Raw genomic sequence first — 17,458 nt, 5'->3', positions numbered from 1 at the left:
CAAGTTTCATTCCCAAGTTTATTGCATTTATAGCTTGTGGACGGAATCATGAACAAAAACAACTCGAACATGGTCACTGATGATATACAATATTCACAAGCATTTATCTATCAGCTTCACAGATATCAGTAGAATCAACAAAATCCAGCCTTGTGAAATCGTGACATCTGTATAAAATTCTACCTTCTAACTTGAATATCAAACAACAAACACTAAGGCCTAATTTGATGGGCAATCAGGTGGCTTAATTAAAATCAATTTGTGATAGGTCTATGAATTACGCTTACATATCAAAACAAACAAGAAATTAACCAAACAAAAGTATGCCAGGCAACATTGTAGACATATTAATACTGTTTGATTACAACGTTTACATCACAATGGTATCAGTTTATACTGACTAAATATTCAATCTGGTAAGAAGACATGCACTAAAAACTATGTGCAGTCTCACACCTGTATCTTCACTACAGACATGTCTACATATGTGAGAGTATTTACATGCTTTATACAATTACATGAATGGATAACACATTCAAACATTTTATCATAGTATCTGGACACTGCAACAGCCTTAAACAATTGCTGACATACATGTGTTTCGTAACAGCATTAGGCTGGTTTCATGTTCTAAAGCTGATTTGTATCTACATATGACTTCAATAATTGTAAATATCACATTTGGTTTGTTTATCCACATACAAGTGTTCGTGCTATACCTGGCCTTGTGAATATGTGTCATTGAGCTTGTCAAAGATTGGAACCGGTTGTACAAGAGTCTTGAAATTCTGAAAAGGAGAGGAAGTCACAGTGTTAGCAAAATACAGTTCTACAGTATCCTTAGGAAAACTAATCATATGCTGAATCATGTTCCAGATAAAAGTTAGTTAACTGACTATGACAGTTCTGTTGATATAAAAACATTCTGCAACTAATCAAAATCTGCTTGGCAGTTGCCATTTTGTTTACAAAATCATTGTCAATTCCATTACATGGTTTTGACTATGCACAGACTTGTCAGTTGAGCCAAAATATAACTTGGATATTCCAGCCTAGTTTAGCCACAGTGGATATTTACTTAATGGTCAGTTAGCTTTCCTTGGAAAGATTGTTGAGAACATCACCAACTTGGCTTTTGATATTAAACACAATATTAACATGGGTCCAGCTTAAAACTTCAAGGATTGCAGAGTCAGAACTTTCAACAACAATTGTGACATGTTTGATATCAAAAGGCATTTTTATCTTCTCAAATCATTCATTCAACCTTTTCAGTTATTAAACAGTAATAACAAGTGTCTCAAGTGAAAAAATACAGCTAATGAGCTTCAGTGTCTGAGAGAATATTTGATGCCATCACATTGGCCTGCAAAAGCAATATGATGAAATTTCACTGAAATAATATCTCCTGTTGAAATCAGTTCTGGATCCTGTATTTGCTTAATATGCAAATAAACAAACAAACTGATGACGAACCAGTGATGTGACTCATGTATAGTATTTGCTTAAAACAGCTTTTGATAAGCTTTGGGGTATTTAGCCGAGGAGTTTAATTTGGAGTGGGATTTGCATGGATACTTCAAGGAAGTTATCTTTGGCAGTCAGCTTCTGTTGGTTTCCCACCCACAGAGGAGAAATCATGATCCTTACCTGATTAGAGACATGTTTGTCCAAGAACTCCTCCCTGAAGAACTTGGTGCCATACGGCAGGTGGCCGAACTTGGAGGTGGTGTGTAACAGTGGTTTATAAGATGTGTGTCGTCTTGAAAAGGGTACGAACCTAATACAAAGAATACAGTATGAGCCAGTATATTTACAACAGGTTAATGGCTAACATTTCAGTTTTGATAATCTTAACAGCCAAATACCAAATAAGATGATTCTTTGATCAACAGATGCAACTCATATAATGCTTAACAGTTCAATATTCAGATTCTTAAAATTCAAAAAAGTTAGTAAAATTGAAATAAGATATGTGAAGAACATTTCAACAAAAATGTTCATGTGAAAAGTGTGACATTGATGTTTTACAGTCGAAAAGATGACTCAGAATTGTATGAAGAACAGTCTGAATATTTATCATCGAGAAGAGCCCACTCACACATCATCGTTCAAACGGGTGACCCACTCCTCGCCCTTCATCTGTTTGCGAGCATCCTCCAGCGAGTAGAAGGAGGTGGCCACTCTCAGTGAGGGCTGGAACGGCTTGTATCGCTGTTTCTGTACATCCTCAGGATCACGGAATGGACCCTTAAACAACGAACATGGTGGCACATAAAATCAATTCCTTGTAAGAATACCACCACTCAGGATAGAACTCAATTAGCAATAAACAATGAATGAAGGACTATCAAAAATTTGCTTCACAGTAATACTTTTTCAACATTACATTCTCTCTATAACAATCAGTGAGGATGAAAACCTATTGTGAATATATTTTGCCTCATTATAAACATATTTAGCATCAACCTCTTTCAAAAACATTCAGCTTCCATGCAACTTACTTGAGGTTTCTGGTGTAATGGAGGAAGTGTATCTGGTCGCGGCAGGTTATAACTGGCCCATGCTGGATCAAACAGGTGTCCCTTTTCTTTCTTCTTCTTGTGGACAAGAGGTTTGATACTACGTAGTATGAGTTCCTGCTCAGATGGATACCTGAATCATGGTATCAGATGAAGTTAAGAAATGTAAAACAACAAAAACATACACTGAAAAGGTTGGGGCCCAATCTACAAAGCATTCACCGAGGATATGACACCCTGATAGGCAGTAATAAAGGATATGATTCCCTAATGGGCAGTAATAAAGGATATGATTCCCTAATTGCAGTAATAAAGGATATGATTCCCTAATTGCAGTAATAAAGGATATGACTCCCTGATGGGCAGTTATAAAAGATATGACACCCTCATGGACAGTAAGTAGTAAAGGATATGATTCCCTGATGGGCAGTAAGTAATAAGGATATGACACCCTGATAAATGGGCAGTAAGTAATAAGGATATACAGCACTGTGGGCAGTAAGTAATAAAGGATATGACTCCCTGATGGGCAGTAAGTAATAAAGGATATGATAAAGGATATGACACTCTGACACCCTGATGGGCAGTAAGTAATAAAGGATATGAAGGATAATAAAGGATATGACCCTGATGGGCAGTAAGTAATAAAGGATATGACACCCTGATGGGCAGTAAGTAATAAAGGATATGATGAGTAATAAAGGATATGATTCCTGATGGGCAGTAAGTAATAAAGGATATGACACCCTGATGGGCAGTAAGTAATAAAAGATATGACACCCTGATGGGCAGTAAGTAATAAAGGATATGACACCCTGATGGGCAGTAAGTAATAAAGGATATGACTCCATGAAGGATATGACACCCTGATGGGCAGTAAGTAATAAAGGATATGACACCCTGATGGGCAGTAAGTAATAAAGGATAATGAAAGGATGATTCCCTGAGATGGGCAGTAAGTAATAAAGGATATAGCACTGATGGGCAGTAAGTAATAAAGGATATGACACCCTGATGGGCAGTAAGTAATAAAGGATATGACACCCTGATGGGCAGTAAGTAATAAAGGATATGACACCCTGATGGGCAGTAAGTAATAAAGGATATGACACCCTGATGGGCAGTAAGTAATAAAGGATATGACACCCTGATGGGCAGTAAGTAATAAAGGATATGACACCCTGATGGGCAGTAAGTAATAAAGGATATGACACCCTGATGGGCAGTAAGTAATAAAGGATATGACACCCTGATGGGCAGTAAGTAATAAAGGATATGACTCCCTGATGGGCAGTAAGTAATAAAGGATATGATACACCCTGATGGGCAGTAAGTAATAAAGGATATGACACCCTGATGGGCAGTAAGTAATAAAGGATATGACACCCTGATGGGCAGTAAGTAATAAAGGATATGACACCCTGATGGGCAGTAAGTAATAAAGGATATGACACCCTGATGGGCAGTAAGTAATAAAGGATATGACACCCTGATGGGCAGTAAGTAATAAAGGATATGACACCCTGATGGGCAGTAAGTAATAAAGGATATGACACCCTGATGGGCAGTAAGTAATAAAGGATATGACACCCTGATGGGCAGTAAGTAATAAAGGATATGACACCCTGATGGGCAGTAAGTAATAAAGGATATGACACCCTGATGGGCAGTAAGTAATAAAGGATATATGACCCCTGATGGGCCCTGAAGTAATAATAAAGGATATGACACCCTGATGGGCAGTAAGTAATAAAAGATATGACACCCTGATGGGCAGTAAGTAAATAAAAAGGATATGACACCCTGATGGGCTGATGGGCGTGTAAGTAATAAAGGATATGACACCCTGATGGGCAGTAAGTAAGTAATAATGGGCAGATATGACACCCTGATGGGCAGTAAGTAATAAAGGAAAGACACCCTGATATGACACCCTGATGGGCAGTAAGTAATAAAGGATATGACACAACCTGATGGGCAGTAAGTAATAAAGGATATGACACCCTGATGGGCAGTAAGTAATAAAGGATATGACACCCTGATGGGCAGTAAGTAATAAAGGATATGACACCCTGATGGGCAGTAATAAGTAATAAAGGATATGACACACCCTGATGGGCAGTAAGTAATAAAGGATATGACACCCTGATGGGCAGTAAGTAATAAAGGATATGACACCCTGATGGGCAGTAAGTAATAAAGGATATGACACCCTGATGGGCAGTAAGTAAGTAATAAAGATATGACACCCTGATGGGCAGTAAGTAATAAAAGATATGACACCCCAATGGTCTCTAAGTAATAAAGGATATGACTCCCTGATGGGCAGTAAGTAATAAAGGATATGACACCCTGATGGGCATGAGGTAATAAAGGATATGACACCCTGATGGACACTAAGTAATAAAGGATATGACACCCTGATGGGCAGTAAGTAATAAAGGATATGACACCCTGATGATGGGCAGTAGGCACTAAGTAATAAAGGATATGACACCCTGATGGGCAGTAAGTAATAAAGGATATGACACCCTGATGGGCAGTAAGTAATAAAGGATATGACACCCTTTTCCCTGATGGGCAGTAAGTAATAAAGGATATGACACCCTGATGGGCAGTAAGTAATAAAGGATATGACACCCTGATGGGCAGTAAGTAATAAAGGATATGACACCCTGATGGGCAGTAAGTAATAAAGGATATGACACCCTGATGGGCAGTAAGTAATAAAGGATATGACACCCTGATGGGCAGTAAGTAATAAAGGATATGACACCCTGATGGGCAGTAAGTAATAAAGGATATGACACCCTGATGGGCAGTAAGTAATAAAGGATATGACACCCTGATGGGCAGTAAGTAATAAAGGATATGACTCCTGATGGGCCCTGATGGGCACCCTAAGTAATAAAGGATATGACACCCTGATGGGCAGTAAGTAATAAAAGATATGACACCCTGATAAGTAATAAAGGATATGACACCTTGATGGGCAGTAAGTAATAAAGGATATGACACCCTGATGGGCAGTAAGTAATAAAAAGGATGATAGCACCCTGATGGGCAGTAAGTAATAAAAGGATATGACACCCTGATGGGCACTAAGTAATAAAGGACACCCTGATATGATAAAGGATATGGCACCCTGATGGGCAGTAAGTAATAAAGGATATGACACCCTGATGGGCTAAGTAATAAAGGATATGACACCCTGATGGGCAGTAAGTAATAAAGGATATGACACCCTGATGGGCACTAAGTAATAAAGGATATGACACCCTGATGGGCACTAAGTAATAAAGGATATGACACCCTGATGGGCAGTAAGTAATAAAAGATATGACACCCTGATGGTCACTAAGTAATAAAAGATATGCACCCTGATGGGCAGTAAGTAATAAAGGATATGACACCCTGATGGGCAGTAAGTAATAAAGGATATGACACCCTGATGGGCAGTAAGTAATAAAGGATATGGCACACTGATGGGCAGTAAGTAATAAAAGATATGACACATGATGGACCTGATGGGCACTAAGTAATAAAGATATGACACCCTGATGGGCACTAAGTAATAAAGGATATGACACCCTGATGGTCTCTAAGTAATAAAGGATATGACACACCCTGATGGGCAGTAAGTAATAAAGGATATGACACCCTGATGGACAGTAAGTAATAAAGGATATGACACCCTGATGGGCAGTAAGTAATAAAGGATATGACACCCTGATGGGCAGTAAGTAATAAAGGATATGACACCCTGATGGGCACTAAGTAATAAAGGATATGACACCCTGATGGGCAGTAAGTAATAAAGGATATGACACCCTGATGGGCAGTAAGTAATAAAGGATATGACACCCTGATGGGCAGTAAGTAATAAAGGATATGACACCCTGATGGGCAGTAAGTAATAAAGGATATGACACCCTGATGGGCACTAAGTAATAAAGGATATGACACACTGATGAGCAGTAAGTAATAAAGGATATGGCACCCTGATGGGCACTAAGTAATAAAAGATATGACACCCTGATGGGCAGTAAGTAATAAAGGATATGACACCCTGATGGGCATTAAGTAATAAAGGATATGACACCCTGATGGACACTAAGTAATAAAGGATATGGCACACTGATGGGCAGTAAGTAATAAAGGATATGGCACCCTGATGAGCACTAAGTAATAAAGGATATGGCACACTGATGGGCACTAAGTAATAAAGGATATGGCACCCTGATGGACACTAAGTAATAAAGGATATGGCACCCTGATGGGCAGTAAGTAATAAAGGATATGACACCCTGATGGGCAGTACTAAAGGATATGACACCCTGATGAGCAGTAAGTAATAATGGACACAATTCTCAGTTGGGCAGTAAGTTACATCAGATATATGATTCACAGAAAAACAGTAAGTAAGAAAGAAGATAACTCACGGCTCGAAAGGGGAATTGTAGATTCCAGGGATCACCTCGGTACTCAAAAGATAATGATTCTTCCTGGCAGCCTGGGCTTGTTGTCTGTGTTGTTCTTGTTCTTCAATTTTCCGTCTGATCTGAGCCTGTCGTTCAGTGAAATCAGCCAGTTCCGTTCTGTTAGGGGAAGAAAATCATGATTCTAATAACATATAATACAAAAGAATGTTGTACAAGACTTGCACTCATCAACAGACACATATTTTTATATCAGCTTGTTGTCAGCTATTGTTCAACATTAGTGACGTACTGAATGAATATTTGATTTTCCAGAGTAAAAGTGACTTTGTCCTGTTGGTCAAAATGATTCTTTTATTCTGTATTTTATGTACATTTTGTGTAGCTCCTTTGCTTAACATGTATTTTAGAAACATGATCCCAGCATAACCCCTTATATAATACAATGTCATATCAAGCAGTGAGACCTACCTGAAAATCTCATTCTTCACTTGCAATGCCTCAAGGTACCGTTTACGGCTGTAGTAGTTAAAGATGTATTTCCTGACATAGTATCCTCGCCACACCTTCTGAATCTGTAACCATGGTACCAACACAAAAAACATATTACAGTTACACTATATATATGTAGCGGCCATAAAATTTCCGAGTCCCGTGCTGGGATTCGAACCACGGACCTTCTGGTGCTAAGTCGGACGCCTTGTCCATATGACCAAAGAGGTTAACCCCATCAGCAAGCTGACAAGGTAAGGATGTCATCTGTGGGATGACTCTACGCCCTGCTACATACTCCCCCGTCAACAGAAGGCACGTCCCGGACCACATAGCAGGGTACTGACCCTATTTTGCTCAAATTTCATATGAACATGCTCAGCCATTTGGCGCCAATGTAGCGGCCATAAAATTTCCAAGTCCCGTGCTGGGATTCGAACCACGGACCTTCTGGTGCTAAGTCAGACGCCTTGTCCATATGACCAAAGAGGTTAACCCAATCAGCAAGCTGACAAGGTAAGGATGTCATCTGTGGGATGACTCCAGGCCCTGCTACATATACAGACCATTTCAAAATTCATTTGCCTTTTGAGCATCATTTTCAGTCAATTTTAGTTGTTATATCATTTAAACTTACTAGTCCCAACATGGTGGTATTAGACTCAGGTTCCAGATAGGTAATCTAATTTGCAGACTGTCCATGATTTAGCGTACTCATGGAACACCATGAGTACATTGTAATAGACTATTTTTTCAAAGAGAATAATTTCAATAGAAGAAACAGTTGTGATGTTGTATTTTAAAACTCAAAATTATGAACAGTCACTAAGCAGTTTTTATGAAAAAGAAACAATGTATAGAGTAATTACCTTGGTGGCCATCGCATTGTACTGATTCAGCTTCATGATGAACACACTGTTCTGAGAACACAAAACGTAATGCAATTGAATCTTTGTTTGTCATAGCATTTTAAAAGATTCGTCAAAGCGTAACTTTATTAAAATACAATCTTGAAAGTGTTTGAAATAATTGACTATTGTGGAAAAGCTTTATGAGACATTAAGGAGTGAGTGAGTATGGTCTTAGCAATATTCCAGCAATATCATGGCGGGAGACACCAGAAATGGGCTTCACACAATGTACCCATGTGAGGAATCGAACCGGGTCTTCGGCGTGCTGAGCGGATGCTTTAACCACTAGACTACCACACCGAGACATTAAGGAAGATGAACAAACAAAGCATAATCACCTTGACAAGCAGCCGGTAGTACTGACGTCCAAGGTAGCCCCTCCATGATTTTTGTACAGCTGTGGCACATTTGTTGAGGAAACTACAATTTATAAAAGAAACATTAGGCAAATGTGAAGGAACATATTACATTATTCATAACATATCTATTATTTGCTTCACACAAATATCCATTGCTATTTGATTGAAATGTCACTTCTTTGATTGTTTCATAATCTAAATTGACAAGACTGCAGTTGACACTTGCACTGAATTTCAGTTAAACTTCACAATTCTGTTCACAGGCTATTTCCTTTTCAGTTAAACCAAACTAAAGCAACCAATAACTGAAATATGTTTATATTTCTTAAGCTTGACCCATAAACATGATAAAAGTACTCTCAAAACCATTACGTTTGATAACTAAGTGCTAATTTTAACACATACCATTAAAGATATTATAGTTTGTACTTTAGTTTGTAATCTGTAAAAAGAAATTTAAAAAAATGGTGCAAAAGAATTCACCATTGATGACCCAAATGATTCTAAAGAAAATGTTCATGTCTCATGGTTGACAGAAGGTACCTTAGATAGCTCCGTGATCGTGTTCCTCTAAACCAAGCTTGAACTTTAACAGCTGCCACATATTCCGCTTCTCTGTTCTCTTCAGCCTCACTGTAAAAGGAAGTAACTAATTAATATCCATGAGCAGTTTTGGGGTAGCCTAGTGGTTAAAGGTAGCCTCAAGAGTGGTTGAATCCCCACATGGGTACAATGTGATGTTGCATTTCTGGTGGAATGATGTTGCTGGAATAAAAGCGTGAAAACCAAACTCAGTCAGTCATGAGCAGTTGCAGCATAGTTCTTCTCATCAGTTGTTGCAAGAGGCAACAGGTGTCAGGTGGTCAGACTCGCTGACACATGTCATCGTACCCCAATTGCATAGATCGATGCACGTGCTGTTGATCACAGGATTGTCTGGTCCAGACTCGATTATTTACAGACCACAGCCATATAGCTGGAATATTGCTGAGTGTGGCGTAAAGCTAAACTCAGTCACTGTTCGTCAGTGAAGTATATGAACATGCAAAGGACAATACATGCCTGTAATTTGTAATTCAGGTGAATCGGGATGGGGGATGCTCACCATCAGAGCATAACAGAAAGTGGGGAAGTCAATTGTAAGTGGTTCACTCGCACATAATGCAAACAAATAGTCTAGGGAGGACATTCAACCATAAAGTATGAACATATTTAGGGGGGGAGTTTGGTGGTGGTTTAATGTCACTTTGGGCAGAACTTAGACATCTTTCGCATTTTTGTACACCATAGGAATGGGTATGGCACTGGCAGCCTCTATCCAAGAAACACTATCAGAGCAAACATGGATTCGAAAACACATGATCGTAGATTTCTGTCTACCTGACAAAAATCTACACATAGAACTGATATGCCTTTGATAACTGATTCACATGCACTTCCAGAATGTGAATAAACAATTCATAGTCATCATGTAACATTTAAATTCCGTGCAGCTTAAGCTGGTTTTATGGACACTGCCAAGTGAAGCTCTCACCGTCATTAAGACATAAGTCCTTGATGTACCCATTAATGCATATTTTAACGCTCTTTTGTTTACTAACTTTTGTAACCAAGGACACTAATCTCTCACCAAGACAAAAAGCGCCATTGTGTTGTTTATTAACTTTAAGGCTCCTAAAAATTGCTCATTCTCATACTTGCACTACTATTATAGCATATTCAAATGAACCAGAGCTGCAAATTCCTACTTTCACTTGGTGTACATTTTGTAAACATTCTGGAAAGAACTTCTGTCCAAAAATGAGTACAGTACATAAATATACACATTCAAAATCTATCCAGCATTGTGTAACATAGAGTTATATTCCTCATCTATGTTATTTCCTACCATAGGACAAATTTAGATGGTTAACACTGGCTAAACATCACCTCTCAAGCATGTGAAACACATAAGGTGTGAAGTAGGTATAACCATGATAATTATTTTGTTTAATCTATTTGTGTGTTATCCCATTTTATCATCATCGAATCATAGGCTTTCGGACAGCACTTTTGCTCAGGCCATAATGTGTGGTGTTGGATCATATAATCGTCGTTCATAGAAAGATAACAACCAAAGTGTCCTAAAACCCATAATATGAGTATATATATCGATATTATGTTGGACAGGGAGAGGCAAAGTGCACAAATAGAATAGAATAATACTTTAATGCCTTTTCAGGAATTTGTGTTACATCAGCAGAGCTACTGACACATTAGAGAGATACAAAACATATTTACATAAATTCTTTGATTTAGGTATCTTCACATTTGTTTAAGAGAGATATGGTACTTGGAATAAAGGATGTATGGGCTCTCTTAGTTTTCACAATTGGAACTTTGTAGCAGCGGCCTGAAGGGAGGAGGTTGTATTCCGAATTTAAGTAGTGAGTATGGTCAGATATAATTTTGACAGCTTGATTCACGATTTGCCCCTCATATATTGATGATAAACATTCAAATCTGACTCCAGCGATTTTACTTGCAGTGTTAACAATTTTGTCTATTTTAGATTTGAGATGAACTGAGAGAGACCCGTACCAACAATTGAAGGAAAATGTTAAAATACTCTGAATAAATGCTACATAAAAAGATGACATCACAGATGGGTTAACATTAAAATATCTCAGTTTAGGCATGAAATGAAGACGTTGTTGACACTATTTGTATAGGGCTTCAGTGTTAGAGTTCCAGTTCAGTTTAGAGTCAATGAAGGTTCCCAGATAATTATACTATAAACATGAATGTACCAACAGCACAAAATAAGTAAGCAAGGCTCCCGTGAAACAGTTTGATAGCCTGAACGAACTGCACTGTTTTGTCTTTATGTAGCTAATATTTAAGCATATGTTGTTACATACAGTAAAACAGTAATACAGCCCAGATAGAAACAACAACAATCACTGTTTCCTCCTTCCCTGACAAAAATCGAAAATAATGAAATTCCTACTGGTGTTGATAACTCACAATATACAAATTTCACGCACAAAATTGATATTAAACTTACTTTTTTCGGTTATAGCATTCTTCTATAACACCATCAATTTGTCGCATCAACCTCACCATCGCAGCCATTTTGTTTATTGTTGTCAAGTATGGCTGTCACTTCCGCTTCCGTTTCTAGGGGCGACGACATGACAACAATATGGCGGCTTCCGCCTAATGAAAAAAGTGTATGGCACCTTTTTGTAAATGATAACACCATCGAAACAAACATAACACGATGGCAACTTATATGCCACCAATAGCGCGAAAGAAGAGAGTTCCCGAAAAGTACAAGTAGGTGTTAAGTTTAATTTACGACTGCTTACATTATATTAAATCAATGCAAAAGCCGTGTTCATAATCTCAGTGAAGTTCACTCATTCATGCAGGTGTTTTCCACCAATCGATCATTAATGAATAATGACAGGTATAAATCAATATATGCACATTGCCATTGGTAGAGCGAGCGTAGGAACAGTTGTTTACAAAACAAATGTTCACAAAACCAATAAGTAGAATGTGGTTAGCGGAGCACTAAGGCCTAAATATAGATATGTTTACATGACCTACAGTTCAGACTGAAATGTTTTGATCAGAACGGATAATTTTCTGTTATTGTAATTGATTTATTTTTTAAATCACTGTACCCGGGAAGGCCTGGGTTAGAATAAACCTTCAGTAACCCATGCTTGTCGTAAGAGGCGAGGAACGGGATCAGGTGGTCAGGCTCGCTGGCTTGGTTGACACATGTCATCGGTTCCAAATTGCACAGATTGATGCTCATGCTGTTGATCACTGGATTGTCTGGTCCAGACTCGATTATTTATAGACCGCTGCAAAATAGCTGGAATATTGCTGAGTGCAGCGTAAAACTAAACTCACTCATTTTAAATCAATGTACTGTAGTTCTTTTCACACAAATGTTTTGCCCCCTTCCTGTTTCTTTTTCAACAAGTAGCAGGACCAAAACATTTTTTTGTTTCAGATAAAGTATGTTTTAAGCCTGACCCACATCTGTGTTATGTTATTATTGCAGTCCCGACTCATTTAGGGTTGTGAGCCTTGATGCTGAAAATGTCCATCCAAAGTTTCAAGATGCAGTCATAAAACCTGTTTATGCGTCTGATCCAAGGCCAGCCAGAAAATTACTTCCAGACATAACCATCAGAGAGACAAGAGTTCTACCCTACACAACTCCAGATTTCCGGGCTCATAATCCCCAACCTATGAGCTGTGGCTTTTTTGCGACATGATGCGAGACTGCTGAATGAACCTGTATGCACAGTATTTACAAGGAGCACCTACCCAGACCAACATAACTGGTGGCCATCTCGGACAAGCTCTGACCCTCTCAACATACCTGAATACACACGTGACACAACACAAAGAGCTGATTTTCAGTTCTCAAAGGAATCAGCTTCGTTTGGCTCCACTCGACACCTTGCTAATCCAAATAAGGAGCCTGCTTTAGGAACAGGTTAGTTTACCAAGATAATATGAGCGACAATTGGAACCTCAGAGCAAGGCCTTTTACTGATGAAATATACATGAATGTCATTTTACCTGTGTTGAGATTAAACTTTTAAGGGACCCAAGTTGTTGTTAAATACAAAGTTTGAAAGAAAAAAACCCTTGGGGCTTAATCAGCAGTCGGCATCTTTAACTTTATAATAGAAACATGCTAGTCAGCTAAGCTAACTGTATTATGACATAAAAATATTGCCAAGTTAATGATAAGGGACATGTCAGTTACTGATTAATTGTTCATTGATTTTATCACTTGCATCTCAAATGTTTTTTCTCAACTACTGTCATTCACTTTCCAACAATTAGTTCCCGTGAACTTCCTGCGCTCTCGATCTGGTGACCAGAGATTGTACAAGGAAGGTATTTCCTTTGAGCATCAGTATGACAGTCGGGCAGATCCAAACTATCCGATCAGGTCCAAGGTAAGGAAAACAAAGCCATCCTTCATTGATATTTCATCTTCCAAATTTACATAGTGGCAAGCTTCATTATTTAGAACAGACTTGTTGTTTAAACTGTTCTGCAAATAATGAAATAATGAAAATATCTTTTCACTCTCTGACAATTGATATTGACCCATCATTACTGTGCTAAGGGATAGATGTTGAAAATTTGCTTACTGTATTGAGAATATTTTCTTCTTCCTTTTTGTTTAGTCAAATTTGTTTTAAGCATCGCCCCAGCATTAAACAAATAAGATTCTTACATCCAGGAGTGGATTTTTTGCTGCAACAGAAACTTAGAGAAAAGAATATTGTTTTAACATGATCAGTTTGATCATGATCAAATCATAAATCATATAAATTATCATATTACTATAATCCCTCTAAATCATATACTGAGGGATGTTTTTTCTCCAATTTTCACCCACATTGCAATACAAAGCTTGCAAAGAAACATGGTAAAAACATAGGAGCACTTGATCATTTATGTGTTCCCTTATTTGTTTTCCTCAGTATATAGTTTTTAGCATAGTAATTGTTCATAACTTCAGTAAAATCAATCCAAATATTTTTTCAGCGCCATGGTGCATTTGTATGGGATCAAATGCGTCCTGACAAAGCTCAGCTGTTGATAGACTACCATAAAAGTGTTGAAGCAAAGCGTGATGCAGAAGCACAAGAAGCCTTAGCTCCAACACCACCACCTGGTTCATGCTTGCCACAGCCCCAGTCCGAGATGATGTATCCTCCTGCAGGAATGTCTCCCCCAGTACCAGCCTGTCTTGAAACACCCACAAACATCCCACAACCCCCTGCAGGCCCCATATCACCTCCTCTGTGGACACTTCCTGTGGGTCAAAGTTCATTTCCTCCACCTCAGACATCTCCTCAGAATGAGGTACCTGCCATGGAGAATGAATATGCTGAGCCAGAACAGGAGCAGTATTTTGTGCAAGATGTAGGCACCTCCACCGCTCATGATGGAATGCAGTAGTATTCTCTCTGAATATAACATACTTTTGTACTTTCACTGAACTGCTGTGCTAGAAAATGCACATCCCTGCAGTTATGTCCGTTACAGCATTACAATGTCATGTGATCTTTCAATAAATTACCAGTATTCACTTAAGTGGACCTTAGAAAGCCAAAGTTATTCATTCTGGTGGAATGAAATAGTACTGTCATGTATTATTGTTATCATTGTTATATTAGAATGATTTCTTCCAACAAAGCTCAAAGTGTCTGTATTATTATCCTTCTCGTATCAAACAGTGAACCCTTTGCTCAATATGCCCAAGAGATGTTGTATATTTTTAGTGCCTTTTTTCACATATTTAAGGAAATTATTTTTATATTTCTTGGATCACAGACTTTTTGTGTGTGTTAAAATCAGAAGTTGGAGAAGGTATAAAAGTAATTACAAAAAGCTAAATACAGTCTATGAAATAAGCCAAAACCCAGCCAGACATCAGGACTGGTAACTTCAAAATGTTACCAGGTCAAAATGGACCAGACCAGACAATCCAAAGAAAAAACTCAATTCTTAGTTAGTTAGTGCTTTGAGCTTGCGATACGATAGTTCAACGTCAAACAGTAATTGTCAAGTGTAAATGTAACGCTCGATTTGAAGAATAGATTTCAAGATATGTTGCATTTACTCAGATGTATGGAAGTGTTATCCAAAATTTCTACCAGACCAGCGGGCTGGCTAGCTGTAAATTTAGGCTGTCCATCAGAAATCTAGCCCGTCTCGGGCGGTCGGATGGGCCTTATTTCATACACTGCTAAATATCATGTCATGTTGATTAGTTCTTGCACCAATGCTAAGATCAACCATCTTTAGATGTTTGGCTGGTATCTCCAATGTTTTTGTCATTTTTTCTTAGCAGACAAAGGGAGGTAATTTCAGCTACATGTATCAGAGACAAGAGACTCAGCTCCAGATTTATTATGCAAGGAATTCCACTTATGACACACTGACTCAACAATTTGTCAGAAAGTTAATGTCAAATTGAGCATCATACGTTTTAAAGATGATTTTTCTAAATACTGAGAAATCTCAAAATAATGTGTTTATGACATGTCAGAAGAAAAATGTAAACGTAAATTTGGATTAGATTATATTTCCAATTGGGAGAGCCTTAATAGGATATCTGTGATCCAGCAAATAGAAAAATACTAGTAATGGCCCAAGCAGATGAAGTTTATTCAATAAAAAAAGACATATTATTTACCTCTAAATTACCCAATATAAAAATGATATGTTGTGATGTATATATTCGTTATCCTAACCACAAGGTCAAATATACAATGTACATGATACTATTGATTACTTAACTTTTAATAGGGATACGAAAACATGTAAATCTTGTGTACATAACATCCATGAAATAAGTTTGATGTATCCTGGAGAGATGACAATATCCCTTTCAAAAGATGTCAGTAGTATTTTTACTATAGAGATGTATATATGACTGCAATATATTGCAATATTCGGAGTTTACAATTTTAAAATTTATGGATTATTAGGTGTTGGATAACGTTCAACCAAACATTTTCCAAGCCCTACATTACTCTGGGAGTACTTTTATCAGTTAAATGGTATCATCTGATGGTTTTGTTATCAATTGTTTTATACGAGTGTGTGTGTATAATAGTATATTTACATTACAGATTAGTATAGACATCTGTCTCAGGATGACAGTTCTGTAGATATTTATTAAACAAAGTAATATTCATATTTTCTATCAGATAAGATTCATGTCTATTTGTAAAATATTTACATCTAATAGATATATTTATCAAAACATGCCACACAAAACTGTTCTTCACACTGCACTGACCATATCATAATTACCTCATAGATAAGGTTTTTACGTTTTACTAAAATGTGTTAATTTGCTTGTGTCCAGAGCTTTAAAATAAAATCTCATCTGAGCCATGTTGTCATGTAAGGGCAGAGATGCCAACCCTATTTTGGGCCTAAGTGTAATACTAGAGGTCAAAAAGTGTAATTTTGACCTAAAAAGTGTAATATTTGTTTGCCGATCGCTTCAACATGGTAAACGTTTTCACGAAAGGAAGATTCTAGACAGAAACACATGTGACCAATCATTATGAGGCTCCATACATTGAAAATTGTTGGTCATGTGACTCAAAATACTTTAATTCCTTGCAAGTTCCTTGGAATGAGTGCATTGCTAAGAGTAACCAATTCCTATCGATGCAAGGCCATTTCTGCACCCCCGCACCTGTGCGTTACAAAACACTTCCCTGTGAAATTTTACCCACTTTATTGATTTTCATAAAACGAGTAGAAAAGTGTAATGTTCGCCCATTAAGTGTAATGGCGTAATTTACTGGTCAAAATCGTAATAATTACGCCTAAAGTGTAAGGGTTGGCATCTCTGCAAGGGTATAGGTGTGTGAAGTCATATTTTTCAATTTACTGATTGTGTATTATGTCTGAATGTTATACGATATCCGACATTAATGAAGTCCATCCCTGCAACATCCTGGGTAACAGTACTAGTGCTGATTGTTGTCTGTTTGACATGTTGGTTGTCTGTTATTGTTAAGGTATCTGTTCCTACCATACTTCCTCGAGTGTTGTGCTCACATTTTTACGAGTGCACTATACATAAGTAAATAGGGTATTAAGTTATTTTATTGTGAACCTAAGATTCACTGTAGCTTCATGGTTGATTTTTCGACATGCATACTGTCTTTATCCAAGATACT

At 37.7% G+C, this 17,458-nt stretch overlaps 2 protein-coding genes across 2 annotated transcripts; one reads left to right on the top strand and one right to left on the bottom strand.

The window, feature by feature from the left end:
- On the bottom strand, positions 1–11,874 carry LOC124273703 (spermatogenesis-associated protein 17-like). Its single transcript, XM_046708983.1, has 10 exons — positions 11,770–11,874; positions 9,267–9,356; positions 8,703–8,784; positions 8,323–8,373; positions 7,433–7,536; positions 6,965–7,120; positions 2,505–2,655; positions 2,102–2,250; positions 1,651–1,780; positions 1–788 (listed from the first exon to the last, which is right to left on the bottom strand). The coding sequence occupies exons 1-10, from the start codon at positions 11,835–11,837 to the stop codon at positions 714–716; spliced, it is 1,056 nt and encodes a 351-aa protein (XP_046564939.1). The 5' UTR covers positions 11,838–11,874; the 3' UTR covers positions 1–713.
- A 9-nt stretch (positions 11,875–11,883) lies between these two features.
- LOC124273704 (uncharacterized protein C2orf73-like) lies at positions 11,884–17,458 on the top strand. Its single transcript, XM_046708984.1, is given in 5 exon segments — positions 11,884–12,041; positions 12,784–12,985; positions 12,987–13,224; positions 13,581–13,696; positions 14,295–17,458. Coding segments are annotated over 5 exon segments (1,029 nt in total). The 5' UTR covers positions 11,884–11,985; the 3' UTR covers positions 14,712–17,458.

Source organism: Haliotis rubra, unplaced genomic scaffold, assembly GCF_003918875.1.
Source record: "Haliotis rubra isolate DU_JTF1 unplaced genomic scaffold, ASM391887v1 Scf183, whole genome shotgun sequence".
NCBI classification, from domain to species: Eukaryota; Metazoa; Mollusca; class Gastropoda; order Lepetellida; family Haliotidae; genus Haliotis; species Haliotis rubra.
This window is presented reverse-complemented; position numbering and strand designations above follow the sequence as displayed.